The sequence below is a fragment of the Oncorhynchus nerka genome, linkage group LG26 (assembly GCF_034236695.1).
Source record: "Oncorhynchus nerka isolate Pitt River linkage group LG26, Oner_Uvic_2.0, whole genome shotgun sequence".
NCBI classification, from domain to species: Eukaryota; Metazoa; Chordata; class Actinopteri; order Salmoniformes; family Salmonidae; genus Oncorhynchus; species Oncorhynchus nerka.
The window spans coordinates 53,186,489-53,201,552 of NC_088421.1; the positions used below are offsets into that span (position 1 = coordinate 53,186,489).

The 15,064-nt window shown below is 50.5% G+C and overlaps 1 protein-coding gene across 1 annotated transcript in view; it reads right to left on the minus strand.

Moving 5' to 3' along the window:
- The window catches only part of flii (FLII actin remodeling protein), a 113,173-nt gene that overhangs the window by 48,586 nt on the left and 49,523 nt on the right, over positions 1-15,064 (minus strand). Inside the window, 5 exon segments of the mRNA XM_065010891.1 lie at positions 2,088-2,171; positions 5,663-5,737; positions 7,784-7,866; positions 8,297-8,476; positions 13,850-13,954. Of these exon segments, the coding sequence (XP_064866963.1) occupies positions 2,088-2,171; positions 5,663-5,737; positions 7,784-7,866; positions 8,297-8,476; positions 13,850-13,954 (527 nt within the window).

Sequence of the window (15,064 nt, forward strand, 5' to 3'; positions counted from 1 at the left end):
TCCCCTGAACAAGGCAGTAAACCCGCTGTTCCCCTGAACAAGGCAGTTAACCCGCTGTTCCCCTGAACAAGGCAGTTAACCTGCTGTTCCCCTGAACAAGGCAGTTAACCCACTGTTCCCCTGAACAAGGCAGTTAACCCACTGTTCCCCTGAACAAGGCAGTTAACCCACTGTTCCCCTGAACAAGGCAGTTAACCCACTGTTCCCCTGAATAAGGCAGTTAACCCACTGTTCCTAGGCCGTCATTGAAAATAAGAATTTGTTCTTAACTGACTTGCCTAGTTAAATAAAGGTTAAAAGATCAAATTCTCATCTACAATGACTGCCAAACCCAGATGACGCTGGGCCAATTGTGTAAATAAAGTTTAAATTCAAAAACGCCAGAGTGAGGTGTTTACTGTACATTCAATAGCCCCGCCCCCGACTCAACGGACGACGCCCCCGACTCAACAGACGACGCCCCCGACTCAACAGACGACGCCCCCGACTCAACAGACGACGCCCCCGACTCAACAGACGACGCCCCCGACTCAACAGACGACGCCCCCGACTCAACAGACGACGCCCCGACTCAACAGACGACGCCCCGACTCAACAGACGACGCCCCGACTCAACAGACACGCCCCGACTCAACAGACACGCCCCGACTCAACAGACGACGCCCCGACTCAACAGACAGCGCCCCGACTCAACAGACGCGCCCCGACTCAACAGACGACGCCCCCGACTCAACAGACGACGCCCGACTCAACAGAGACGCCCCGACTCAACAGACGCCCCGACTCAACAGACGCGCCCCGACTCAACAGACGACGACGCCCCGACTCAACAGACGACGCCCCGACTCAACAGACGACGCCCCGACTCAACAGACGCCCCGACTCAACAGACGACGCCCCCGACTCAACAGACGACGCCCCCGACTAAATTTTACTTCACAGTTTGTATGTGTGTTAGATACCGGGCCTTAGTGGTACCGGCCAGAGTAGCGTTGGTGTGTGTTAGATACCGGGCCTTAGTGGTACCGGCCAGAGTAGCGTTGGTGTGTGTTAGTCACCGGGCCTTAGTGGTACCCGGCCAGAGTAGCGTTGGTGTGTGTTAGTCACCGGGCCTTAGTGGTACCGGCCAGAGTAGCGTTGGTGTGTGTTAGTTACCGGGCCTTAGTGGTACCGGCCAGAGTAGCGTTGGTGTGTGTTAGTTACCGGGCCTTAGTGGTACCGGCCAGAGTAGCGTTGGTGTGTGTTAGTTACCGGGCCTTAGTGGTACCGGCCAGAGTAGCGTTGGTGTGTGTTAGTTACCGGGCCTTAGTGGTACCGGCCAGAGTAGCGTTGGTGTGTGTTAGTTACCGGGCCTTAGTGGTACCGGCCAGAGTAGCGTTGGTGTGTGTTAGTTACCGGGCCTTAGTGGTACCGGCCAGAGTAGCGTTGGTGTGTGTTAGTTACCGGGCCTTAGTGGTACCGGCCAGAGTAGCGTTGGTGTGTGTTAGATACCGGGCCTTAGTGGTACCGGCCAGAGTAGCGTTGGTGTGTGTTAGTTACCGGGCCTTAGTGGTACCGGCCAGAGTAGTGTTGGTGTGTGTTAGTTACCGGGCCTTAGTGGTACCGGCCAGAGAAGTGATGGTGTGTATTAGTTACCGGGCCTTAGTGGTACCGGCCAGAGTAGTGATGGTGTGTGTTAGTTACCGGGCCTTAGTGGTACCGGCCAGAGTAGTGATGGTGTGTGTTGGTGTGTATTAGTTACCGGGCCTTAGTGGTACCGGCCAGAGTAGTGTTGGTGTGTATTAGTTACTGGGCCTTAGTGGTACCGGCCAGAGTAGTGTTGGTGTGTGTTAGTTACCGGGCCTTAGTGGTACCGGCCAGAGAAGTGATGGTGTGTATTAGTTACCGGGCCTTAGTGGTACCGGCCAGAGTAGTGATGGTGTGTGTTAGTTACCGGGCCTTAGTGGTACCGGCCAGAGTAGTGATGGTGTGTGTTGGTGTGTATTAGTTACCGGGCCTTAGTGGTACCGGCCAGAGTAGTGTTGGTGTGTATTAATTACCGGGCCTTAGTGGTACCGGCCAGAGTAGTGTTGGTGTGTATTAGTTACCGGGCCTTAGTGGTACCGGCCAGAGTAGCATTGGCTCCTCTCCAGATGAGAATCTCCAGACCCGTATCCACCAGGAAGACAAACCTACAGGAACACAGAGCATTAGAACTACAGAACTACAGGAACACAGAGCATTAGAACTACAGGAACACAGAGCATTAGGACTACAGGAACACAGAGCATTAGGACTACAGGAACACAGAGCATTAGGACTACAGAACTACAGGAACACAGAGCATTAGAACTACAGGAACACAGAACATTAGAACTACAGAACTACAGGAACAAAGAGCATTAGGACTACAGGAACACAGAGCATTAGAACTACAGAACTACAGGAACACAGAGCATTAGAACTGCAGGAACACAGAGCATTAGAACTACAGGAACACAGAGCATTAGAACTACAGGAACACAGAGCATTAGAACTACAGGAACACAGAGCATTAGGACTACAGGAACACAGAGCATTAGAACTACAGAACTACAGGAACACAGAGCATTAGGACTACAGGAACACAGAGCATTAGAACTACAGAAACACAGAGCATTAGGACTACAGAACTACAGAAACACAGAGCATTAGAACTACAGGAACACAGAGCATTAGAACTACAGAAACACAGAGCATTAGGACTACAGGAACACAGAGCATTAGGACTACAGGAACACAGAGCATTAGGACTACAGGAACACAGAGCATTAGGACTACAGGAACACAGAGCATTAGAACTACAGGAACACAGAGCATTAGGACTACAGGAACACAGAGCATTAGGACTACAGGAACACAGAACATTAGGACTACAGGAACACAGAGCATTAGGACTACAGGAACACAGAACATTAGGACTACAGAACTACAGGAACACAGAGCATTAGAACTACAGGAACACAGAGCATTAGAACTACAGGAACACAGACCATTAGAACTACAGGAACACAGACCATTAGAACTACAGGAACACAGAGCATTAGGACTACAGGAACACAGAGCATTAGGACTACATGAACACAGAGCATTAGAACTACAGAACTACAGGAACACAGAGCATTAGGACTACAGGAACACAGAGCATTAGGACTACAGAACTACAGAAACACAGAGCATTAGGACTACAGGAACACAGAGCATTAGGACTACAGGAACACAGAGCATTAGAACTACAGGAACACAGAGCATTAGAACTACAGGAACACAGAGCATTAGGACTACAGGAACACAGAGCATTAGGACTACAGGAACACAGAGCATTAGGACTACAGGAACACAGAGCATTAGGACTACAGGAACACAGAGCATTAGGACTACAGAACTACAGGAACACAGAGCATTAGAACTACAGGAACACAGAGCATTAGGACTACAGGAACACAGAGCATTAGAACTACAGGAACACAGAGCATTAGGACTACAGGAACACAGAGCATTAGGACTACAGAACTACGGGAACACAGAGCATTAGGACTACAGGAACACAGAGCATTAGAACTACAGGAACACAGAGCATTAGAACTACAGGAACACAGAACATTAGAACTACAGAACATTAGGACTACAGGAACACAGAGCATTAGAACTACAGAACTACAGGAACACAGAGCATTAGAACTACAGGAACACAGGGCATTAGAACTACAGGAACACAGAGCATTAGGACTACAGGAACACAGAGCATTAGGACTACAGAACTACAGGAACACAGAGCATTAGGACTACAGAACTACAGGAAACAGAGCATTAGAACTACAGGAACACAGAGCATTAGAACTACAGGAACACAGAGCATTAGAACTACAGGAACACAGAGCATTAGAACTACAGGAACACAGAGCATTAGGACTACAGGAACACAGAGCATTAGGACTACAGAACTACAGGAACACAGAGCATTAGAACTACAGGAACACAGAGCATTAGAACTACAGGAACACAGAACATTAGGACTACAGGAACACAGAGCATTAGAACTACAGAACTACAGGAACACAGAGCATTAGAACTACAGGAACACAGGGCATTAGGACTACAGGAACACAGAGCATTAGGACTACAGGAACACAGAGCATTAGAACTACAGGAACACAGAGCATTAGAACTACAGGAACACAGAGCATTAGAACTACAGAAACACAGAGCATTAGGACTACAGGAACACAGAGCATTAGAACTACAGAACTACAGGAACACAGAGCATTAGGACTACAGGAAGACAGAGCATTAGAACTACAGGAACACAGAGCATTAGAACTACAGGAACACAGAGCATTAGAACTACAGGAACACAGAGCATTAGAACTACAGAAACACAGAGCATTAGAACTACAGAAACACAGAGCATTAGAACTACAGAAACACAGAGCATTAGAACTACAGAAACACAGAGCATTAGGACTACAGGAACACAGAGCATTAGAACTACAGAACTACAGGAACACAGAGCATTAGGACTACAGGAACACAGAGCATTAGAACTACAGGAACACAGAGCATTAGGACTACAGGAACACAGAGCATTAGAACTACAGGAACACAGAGCATTAGGACTACAGGAACACAGAGCATTAGGACTACAGGAACACAGAGCATTAGGACTACAGGAACACAGAGCATTAGGACTACAGGAACACAGAGCATTAGGACTACAGGAACACAGAGCATTAGGACTACAGGAACACAGAGCATTAGGACTACAGGAACACAGAGCATTAGGACTACAGGAACACAGAGCATTAGGACTACAGGAACACAGAGCATTAGGACTACAGAACTACAGGAACACAGAGCAGTAGGACTACAGGAACACAGAGCATTAGAACTACAGGAACACAGAGCATTAGAACTACAGGAACACAGAACATTAGGACTACAGGAACACAGAACATTAGGACTACAGGAACACAGAGCATTAGGACTACAGAACTACAGGAACACAGAGCATTAGAACCACAGGAACACAGAGCATTAGAACTACAGGAACACAGAGCATTAGAACTACAGGAACACAGAGCATTAGAACTACAGGAACACAGAGCATTAGAACTACAGGAACACAGAACATTAGGACTACAGGAACACAGAGCATTAGGACTACAGAACTACAGGAACACAGAGCATTAGAACTACAGAACTACAGGAACACAGAGCATTAGAACCACAGGAACACAGAACATTAGAACTATAGGAACCAAAAACAGACTCCATGACAACAGTATTGTCAGTCTGTAAAGCCCTCCATGGTGCTGTCCATGCTAAAACAGACTGTCCATCTCCATGACAACAGTATTGTCAGTCTGTAAAGCCCTCCATGGTGCTGTCCATGCTAAAACAGACTGTCCATCTCCATGACAACAGTATTGTCAGTCTGTAAAGCCCTCCATGGTGTTGTCCATGCTAAAACAGACTGTCCATCTCCATGACAACAGTATTGTCAGTCTGTAAAGCCCTCCATGGTGCTGTCCATGCTAAAACAGACTGTCCATCTCCATGACAACAGTATTGTCAGTCTGTAAAGCCCTCCATGGTGCTGTCCATGCTAAAACAGACTATCCATCTCCATGACAACAGAACTCACCGTGGGTCCAGGGACGAGGCCTTCAGAGGAACCGACTCCAGACGGATGTTCTTCTTCCCAAAAACACGATACAACCTGGAACACACACACACTTAGAGTTGGTACACCCCCCACACAGTGAACCCCCCCTCCTCCTTACCTGACAGTATAGTGTACCCCCCCTCCTCCTTACCTGACAGTATAGTGTGTACCCCCCCTCCTCCTTACCTGACAGTATAGTGTGTACCCCCCTCCTCACCTGACAGTATAGTGTGTACCCCCTCCTCCTTACCTGACAGTATAGTGTGTACCCCCCCCTCCTCCTCACCTGACAGTATAGTGTGTACCCCCCTCCTCCTTACCTGACAGTATAGTGTGTACCCCCCCTCCTCACCTGACAGTATAGTGTGTACCCCCCCCTCCTCCTCACCTGACAGTATAGTGTGTACCCCCCCCTCCTTACCTGACAGTATAGTGTGTACCCCCCTCCTCCTTACCTGACAGTATAGTGTGTACCCCCCCTCCTTACCTGACAGTATAGTGTGTACCCCCCTCCTCCTTACCTGACAGTATAGTGTGTACCCCCTCCTCCTTACCTGACAGTATAGTGTGTACGCCCCCCTCCTTACCTGACAGTATAGTGTGTCCCCCTGTCCTCCTTACCTGACAGTATAGTGTGTACGCCCCCTCCTTACCTGACAGTATAGTGTGTACCCCCCCCTCCTTACCTGACAGTATAGTGTACCCCCCTCCTTACCTGACAGTATAGTGTGTCCCCCTGTCCTCCTTACCTGACAGTATAGTGTGTGTCCCCCTCCTTACCTGACAGTATAGTGTGTACCCCCCCCTCCTTACCTGACAGTATAGTGTGTCCCCCCCCCTCCTTACCTGACAGTATAGTGTGAACCCCCCTCCTTACCTGACAGTATAGTGTACCCCCCCTCCTTACCTGACAGTATAGTGTGTACCCCCCCCTCCTCCTTACCTGACAGTATAGTGTCCCCCCCTCCTCCTTACCTGACAGTATAGTGTGTCCCCCCTCCTTACCTGACAGTATAGTGTGTCCCCCCTCCTTACCTGACAGTATAGTGTGTACCCCCCTCCTTACCTGACAGTATAGTGTGTACCCCCCTCCTTACCTGACAGTATAGTGTACCCCCCCCCTCCTTACCTGACAGTATAGTGTACCCCCCCTCCTTACCTGACAGTATAGTGTGTACCCCCCTCCTTACCTGACAGTATAGTGTACCCCCCCCTCCTTACCTGACAGTATAGTGTACCCCCCTCCTTACCTGACAGTATAGTGTACCCCCCCTCCTTACCTGACAGTATAGTGTACCCCCCCTCCTTACCTGACAGTATAGTGTACCCCCCCTCCTTACCTGACAGTATAGTGTGTCCCCCCCCCTCCTCCTTACCTGACAGTAGAGTGTACCCCCCCCCTCCTTACCTGACAGTAGAGTGTACCCCCCCCTCCTTACCTGACAGTATAGTGTACCCCCCTCCTTACCTGACAGTATAGTGTACCCCCCCTCCTTACCTGACAGTATAGTGTACCCCCTCCTCCTTACCTGACAGTATAGTGTCCCCCTCCTCCTTACCTGACAGTATAGTGTCCCCCTCCTCCTTACCTGACAGTATAGTGTCCCCCCTCCTCCTTACCTGACAGTATAGTGTGTCCCCCCTCCTTACCTGACAGTATAGTGTCCCCCTCCTTACCTGACAGTATAGTGTGTCCCCCCCCTCCTTACCTGACAGTATAGTGTCCCCCCTCCTTACCTGACAGTATAGTGTGTCCCCCTCCTTACCTGACAGTATAGTGTCCCCCTCCTCCTTACCTGACAGTATAGTGTGTCCCCCTCCTTACCTGACAGTATAGTGTGTCCCCCCTCCTTACCTGACAGTATAGTGTCCCCCTCCTCCTTACCTGACAGTATAGTGTGTCCCCCCTCCTTACCTGACAGTATAGTGTGTGTCCCCCTCCTTACCTGACAGTATAGTGTGTCCCCCTCCTTACCTGACAGTATAGTGTCCCCCCCTCCTCCTTACCTGACAGTATAGTGTGTCCCCCCTCCTTACCTGACAGTATAGTGTGTGTCCCCCCTCCTTACCTGACAGTATAGTGTGTCCCCCCCTCCTTACCTGACAGTATAGTGTGTGTCCTCCACAGTGTAGAAGCCGCTGGCTGTCCCCCCCTCAATGTAGGAGATGTCATTTTCAAACACCTGGTGGGGCAGAAGAGTTGGCAAGGTTTTCTACAGGCCGTGTGTGTGTGTGTGTGTGTGTGTGTGTGTGTGTGTGTGTGTGTGTGTGTGTGTGTGTGTGTGGGGACCTACAGCGCTGAACTCCTCGGACTCGTCTCCCATCTCCTCTCTGACGGTTCGACACTCCGCCCCCAGGTAGTGTGTGTGTGTGTGTGTGTGTGTGTGTGGACCTACAGCGCTGAACTCCTCGGACTCGTCTCCCATCTCCTCTCTGACGGTTCGACACTCCGCCCCCAGGTAGTGTGTGTGTGTGTGTGTGTGTGTGTGTGTGTGTGTGTGTGTGTGTGGACCTACAGCGCTGAACTCCTCGGACTCGTCTCCCATCTCCTCTCTGACGGTTCGACACTCCGCCCCCAGGTAGTGTGTGTGTAGTGTGTGTGTGTGGACCTACAGCGCTGAATTCCTCGGACTCGTCTCCCATCTCCTCTCTGACGGTTCGACACTCCGCCCCCAGGTAGTTACGGAGGTTGACGGCGTGGATGGCAGACCCCGCCTTCTTATCCAGCGTAGCTTCCTGACCGATCCAGTAGAATATCTGCCAGTTCAGGGCTCCGTTGTCGTCCAGGAACGTCTGGGGTGGGGGGAGGGGTGGTTCAGAGGAGAGGTGGGGGAGGAGGGGTGGGGGAGGGGTGGTTCAGAGGAGGAGGGGGGTTTAGAGGAGGGGTGGGGGGGGTAGAGGAGGAGGGGGTTTAGAGGAGGGGAGGGGTGGGGGGGAGGGGTGGGGGGGGAGAGGAGGGGGGGTTTAGAGGGAGGGGAGGGGGTAGGGGTGGGGGGGAGTAGAGGAGGAGTGGGGTTTAGAGGAGGAGGGGGTTTAGAGGAGGGGTAGAGGAGGGGTAGAGGAGGAGGGGGTTTAGAGGAGGAGGGGTAGAGGGGAGGGGGGGGGGAGTAGAGGAGGAGTGGGGTTTAGAGGAGGGGTAGAGGAGGGAGGGGGGGGGTAGAGGAGGAGGGGGTTCAGAGGAGGAGGGGGTGGTTCAGAGGAGGGGTGGGGGGTAGAGGAGGAGGGGTGGGGGGGGCAGAGGAGGGAGGAGGGGGTTTAGAGGAGGGGTGGGGGTTTAGAGGAGGGGTGGGGGGGAGGGGTGGTTCAGAGGAGGGGTGGGGGAGTAGAGGAGGAGGGGGGTTTAGAGGAGGGGTGGGGGGTTTAGAGGAGGGGGGGGGGTTTAGAGGAGGGGTGGGGGGAGGGGTAGTTCAGAGGAGGGGTGGGGGTTTAGAGGAGGGGTGGGGGTTTAGAGGAGGGAGGGGGTTTAGAGGGGGGGGGGGGGGGAGAGGAGGGGGGGGGTTAGAGGAGGGGAGGGGGTGTTTGAGTCTAGTCACATTACAGGGCAAACCTCAACAGTACTGTGCTGCATGTTTTCTACACACACATGGTATTTTCCAGTACGGAGGGTGATTAACCAGGCCTGACCAGTACAGATTAACCAGGCCTGACCAGTACACAGATTAACCAGGCCTGACCAGTACAGATTAACCAGGCCTGACCAGTACAGATTAACCAGGCCTGACCAGTACAGATTAACCAGGCCTGACCAGTACAGAGATTAACCAGGCCTGACCAGTACAGATTAACCAGGCCTGACCAGTACAGAGATTAACCAGGCCTGACCAGTACAGAGATTAACCAGGCCTGACCAGTACAGATTAACCAGGCCTGGCCAGTACAGATTAACCAGGCCTGACCAGTACAGAGATTAACCAGGCCTGACCAGTACAGATTAACCAGGCCTGACCAGTACAGATTAACCAGGCCTGACCAGTACAGATTAACCAGGCCTGACCAGTACAGATTAACCAGGCCTGACCAGTACAGATTAACCAGGCCTGACCAGTACAGATTAACCAGGCCTGACCAGTACAGATTAACCAGGCCTGACCAGTACACAGATTAACCAGGCCTGACCAGTACAGATTAACCAGGCCTGACCAGTACAGATTAACCAGGCCTGACCAGTACAGATTAACCAGGCCTGACCAGTACAGATTAACCAGGCCTGACCAGTACAGATTAACCAGGCCTGACCAGTACACAGATTAACCAGGCCTGACCAGTACAGATTAACCAGGCCTGACCAGTACAGATTAACCAGGCCTGACCAGTACAGATTAACCAGGCCTGACCAGTACAGAGATTAACCAGGCCTGACCAGTACAGAGATTAACCAGGCCTGACCAGTACAGAGATTAACCAGGCCTGACCAGTACAGATTAACCAGGCCTGACCAGTACAGATTAACCAGGCCTGACCAGTACAGATTAACCAGGCCTGACCAGTACAGATTAACCAGGCCTGACCAGTACAGATTAACCAGGCCTGACCAGTACAGATTAACCAGGCCTGACCAGTACAGATTAACCAGGCCTGACCAGTACAGATTAACCAGGCCTGACCAGTACAGATTAACCAGGCCTGACCAGTACAGATTAACCAGGCCTGACCAGTACACAGATTAACCAGGCCTGACCAGTACAGATTAACCAGGCCTGACCAGTACAGATTAACCAGGCCTGACCAGTACACAGATTAACCAGGCCTGACAAGTACACAGATTAACCAGGCCTGACAAGTACACAGATTAACCAGGCCTGACCAGTACAGATTAACCAGGCCTGACCAGTACAGATTAACCAGGCCTGACCAGTACAGATTAACCAGGCCTGACCAGTACACAGATTAACCAGGCCTGACAAGTACACAGATTAACCAGGCCTGACCAGTACAGATTAACCAGGCCTGACCAGTACAGATTAACCAGGCCTGACCAGTACACAGATTAACCAGGCCTGACCAGTACAGATTAACCAGGCCTGACCAGTACAGATTAACCAGGCCTGACCAGTACAGATTAACCAGGCCTGACCAGTACACAGATTAACCAGGCCTGACCAGTACAGATTAACCAGGCCTGACCAGTACACAGATTCACCAGGCCTGGCCAGTACAGATTAACCAGGCCTGACCAGTACAGATTAACCAGGCCTGATCAGGCCTGACCAGTACAGATTAACCAGGCCTGACCAGTACAGATTCACCAGGCCTGACCAGTACAGATTAACCAGGCCTGACCAGTACAGATTAACCAGGCCTGACCAGTACAGATTAACCAGGCCTGACCAGTACAGATTAACCAGGCCTGACCAGTACAGATTAACCAGGCCTGACCAGTACAGATTAACCAGGCCTGACTGGTCAGTAAACAGATTCACCAGGCCTGACCAGTACAGATTAACCAGGCCTGACTGGTCAGTAAACAGATTCACCAGGCCTGACCAGTACAGATTCACCAGGCCTGACCAGTACAGATTCACCAGGCCTGACCAGTACAGATTAACCAGGCCTGACCAGTAAACAGATTCACCAGGCCTGACCAGTACAGATTAACCAGGCCTGACTGGTCAGTAAACAGATTCACCAGGCCTGACCAGTACAGATTCACCAGGCTTAACCAGGCCTGACTGGCCAGTAAACAGATTCACCAGGCCTGACCAGTACAGATTCACCAGGCCTGACCAGTACAGATTCACCAGGCCTGCCAGTACAGATTAACCAGGCCCGACCAGTACATATTCAACCAGGCCTGACCAGTACAGATTAACCAGGCCTGACCAGTACAGATTAACCAGGCCTGACCAGTAGATTAACCAGGCCTGACCAGTACAGATTCAACCAGGCCTGACCAGTACAGATTCAACCAGGCCTGACCAGTACAGATTAACCAGGCCTGACCAGTACAGATTAACCAGGCCCGACCAGTACAGATTAACCAGGCCCGACCAGTACAGATTAACCAGGCCCGACCAGTACAGATTAACCAGGCCCGACCAGTACAGATTCAACCAGGCCTGACCAGTACAGATTCAACCAGGCCTGACCAGTACAGATTCAACCAGGCCTGACCAGTACAGATTCAACCAGGCCTGACCAGTACAGATTCAACCAGGCCTGACCAGTACAGATTAACCAGGCCTGACCAGTACAGATTAACCAGGCCTGACCAGTACAGATTCAACCAGGCCTGACCAGTACAGATTCAACCAGGCCTGACCAGTACAGATTAACCAGGCCTGATCAGGCCTGACCAGTACAGATTAACCAGGCCTGATCAGGCCTGACCAGTACAGATTCACCAGGCCTGACCAGTAAACAGATTCACCAGGCCTGACCAGTAAACAGATTCACCAGGCCTGACCAGTACAGATTAACCAAGCCTGACCAGTACAGATTCACCAGGCCTGACCAGTACAGATTAACCAGGCCTGACCAGTACAGATTAACCAGGCCTGACCAGTACAGATTAACCAGGCCTGATCAGGCCTGACCAGTACAGATTAACCAGGCCTGACCAGTACAGATTCACCAGGCCTGACCAGTACAGATTCACCAGGCCTGACCAGTACAGATTAACCAGGCCTGACCAGTACAGAATAACCAGGCCTGACCAGTACAGATTAACCAGGCCTGACCAGTAAACAGATTCACCAGGCCTGACCAGTAAACAGATTCACCAGGCCTGACCAGTACAGATTAACCAGGCCTGACTGGTCAGTAAACAGATTCACCAGGCCTGACCAGTACAGATTAACACTGAAGCAGTGTGTGTGTTACCATGAGGATGATGTAGCAGTGTGTGTGTTACCATGAGGATGATGTAGCAGTGTGTGTGTGTGTGTTACCTTGAGGATGATGTAGCAGTGTGTGTGTGTGTGTGTGTGTTACCTTGAGGATGATGTAGCAGTGTGTGTGTGTGTGTTACCTTGAGGATGATGTAGCAGTGTGTGTGTGTGTTACCTTGAGGATGATGTAGCAGTGTGTGTGTGTGTGTGTGTTACCTTGAGGATGATGTAGCAGTGTGTGTGTGTGTTACCTTGAGGATGATGTAGCAGTGTGTGTGTGTGTGTTACCTTGAGGATGATGTAGCAGTGTGTGTGTGTGTGTTACCTTGAGGATGATGTAGCAGTGTGTGTGTGTGTGTGTGTGTGTGTTACCTTGAGGATGATGTAGCAGTGTGTGTGTGTGTGTGTGTTACCTTGAGGATGATGTAGCAGTGTGTGTGTGTGTGTGTGTGTGTGTGTGTGTTACCTTGAGGATGATGTAGCAGTGTGTGTGTGTGTGTGTGTTACCTTGAGGATGATGTAGCAGTGTGTGTGTGTGTTACCTTGAGGATGATGTAGCAGTGTGTGTGTGTGTGTGTGTTACCTTGAGGATGATGTAGCAGTGTGTGTGTGTGTGTGTGTGTGTGTGTTACCTTGAGGATGATGTAGCAGTGTGTGTGTGTGTGTGTGTTACCTTGAGGATGATGTAGCAGTGTGTGTGTGTGTGTGTGTGTGTGTGTGTGTGTGTGTGTGTGTTACCTTGAGGATGATGTAGTGTGTGTGTGTGTGTGTGTGTTACCTTGAGGATGATGTAGCAGTGTGTGTGTGTGTGTGTGTGTGTTACCTTGAGGATGATGTAGCAGTGTGTGTGTGTGTGTTACCTTGAGGATGATGTAGCAGTGTGTGTGTGTGTGTGTGTGTGTCTACCTTGAGGATGATGTAGCAGTGTGTGTGTGTGTGTGTGTGTGTTACCTTGAGGATGATGTAGCAGTGTGTGTGTGTGTGTGTTACCTTGAGGATGATGTAGCAGTGTGTGTGTGTGTGTGTTACCTTGAGGATGATGTAGCAGTGTGTGTGTGTGTGTTACCTTGAGGATGATGTAGCAGTGTGTGTGTGTGTTACCTTGAGGATGATGTAGCAGTGTATGTGTGTGTGTTACCTTGAGGATGATGTAGCAGTGTGTGTGTGTGTGTTACCTTGAGGATGATGTAGCAGTGTGTGTGTGTGTGTTACCTTGAGGATGATGTAGCAGTGTGTGTGTTACCTTGAGGATGATGTAGCAGTGTGTGTGTGTGTGTGTGTGTGTGTGTGTGTTACCTTGAGGATGATGTAGCAGTGTGTGTGTGTGTGTGTGTGTTACCTTGAGGATGATGTAGCAGTCAGCCTCGTAGAACTTCCCCTGGAACGCCTCGTCTACCTGCATCGGAACAAAGTTCTCTATCTGCCACACAAACACACCAGGAACCTACACACACACACACACACACACACACACACACACACACACACACACACACACACACACACAGCAAAGTTAGAACAGTACAAACTGCACACACACGCTCAGACACAAACCTCCCCCACTATCAGATTAGAGCCATAATGGAGACATCTACCCCCCCCCACTATCAGATTAGAGCCATAATGAAGACATCTACCCCCCACTATCAGATTAGAGCCATAATGGAGACATCTACCCCCCACTATCAGATTAGAGCCATAATGGAGACATCTACCCCCCACTATCAGATTAGAGCCATAATGGAGACATCTACCCCCCACTATCAGATTAGAGCCATAATGGAGACATCTACCCCCCCCACTATCAGATTAGAGCCATAATGGAGACATCTACCCCCCCCCACTATCAGATTAGAGCCATAATGGAGACATCTACCCCCCCTATCAGATTAGAGCCATAATGGAGACATCTACCCCCCACTATCAGATTAGAGCCATAATGGAGACATCTACCCCCCCCCACTATCAGATTAGAGCCATAATGGAGACATCTACCCCCCCACTATCAGATTAGAGCCATAATGGAGACATCTACCCCCCCCCACTATCAGATTAGAGCCATAATGGAGACATCTACCCCCCACTATCAGATTAGAGCCATAATGGAGACATCTACCCCCCCCACTATCAGATTAGAGCCATAATGGAGACATCTACCCCCCACTATCAGATTAGACCCCCATAATGGAGACATCTACCCCCCCCACTATCAGATTAGAGCCATAATGGAGACATCTACCCCCCCCACTATCAGATTAGAGCCATAATGGAGACATCTACCCCCCTATCAGATTAGAGCCATAATGGAGACATCTACCCCCACTAATCAGATTAGAGCCATAATGGAGACATCTACCCCCCACTATCAGATTAGAGCCATAATGGAGACATCTACCCCCCCACTATCAGATTAGAGCCATAATGAGACATCTACCCCCCCCACTAATCAGATTAGAGCCATAATGGAGACATCTACCCCCTATCAGATTAGAGCCATAATGGAGACATCTACCCCCCACTATCAGATTAGAGCCATAATGGAGACATCTACCCC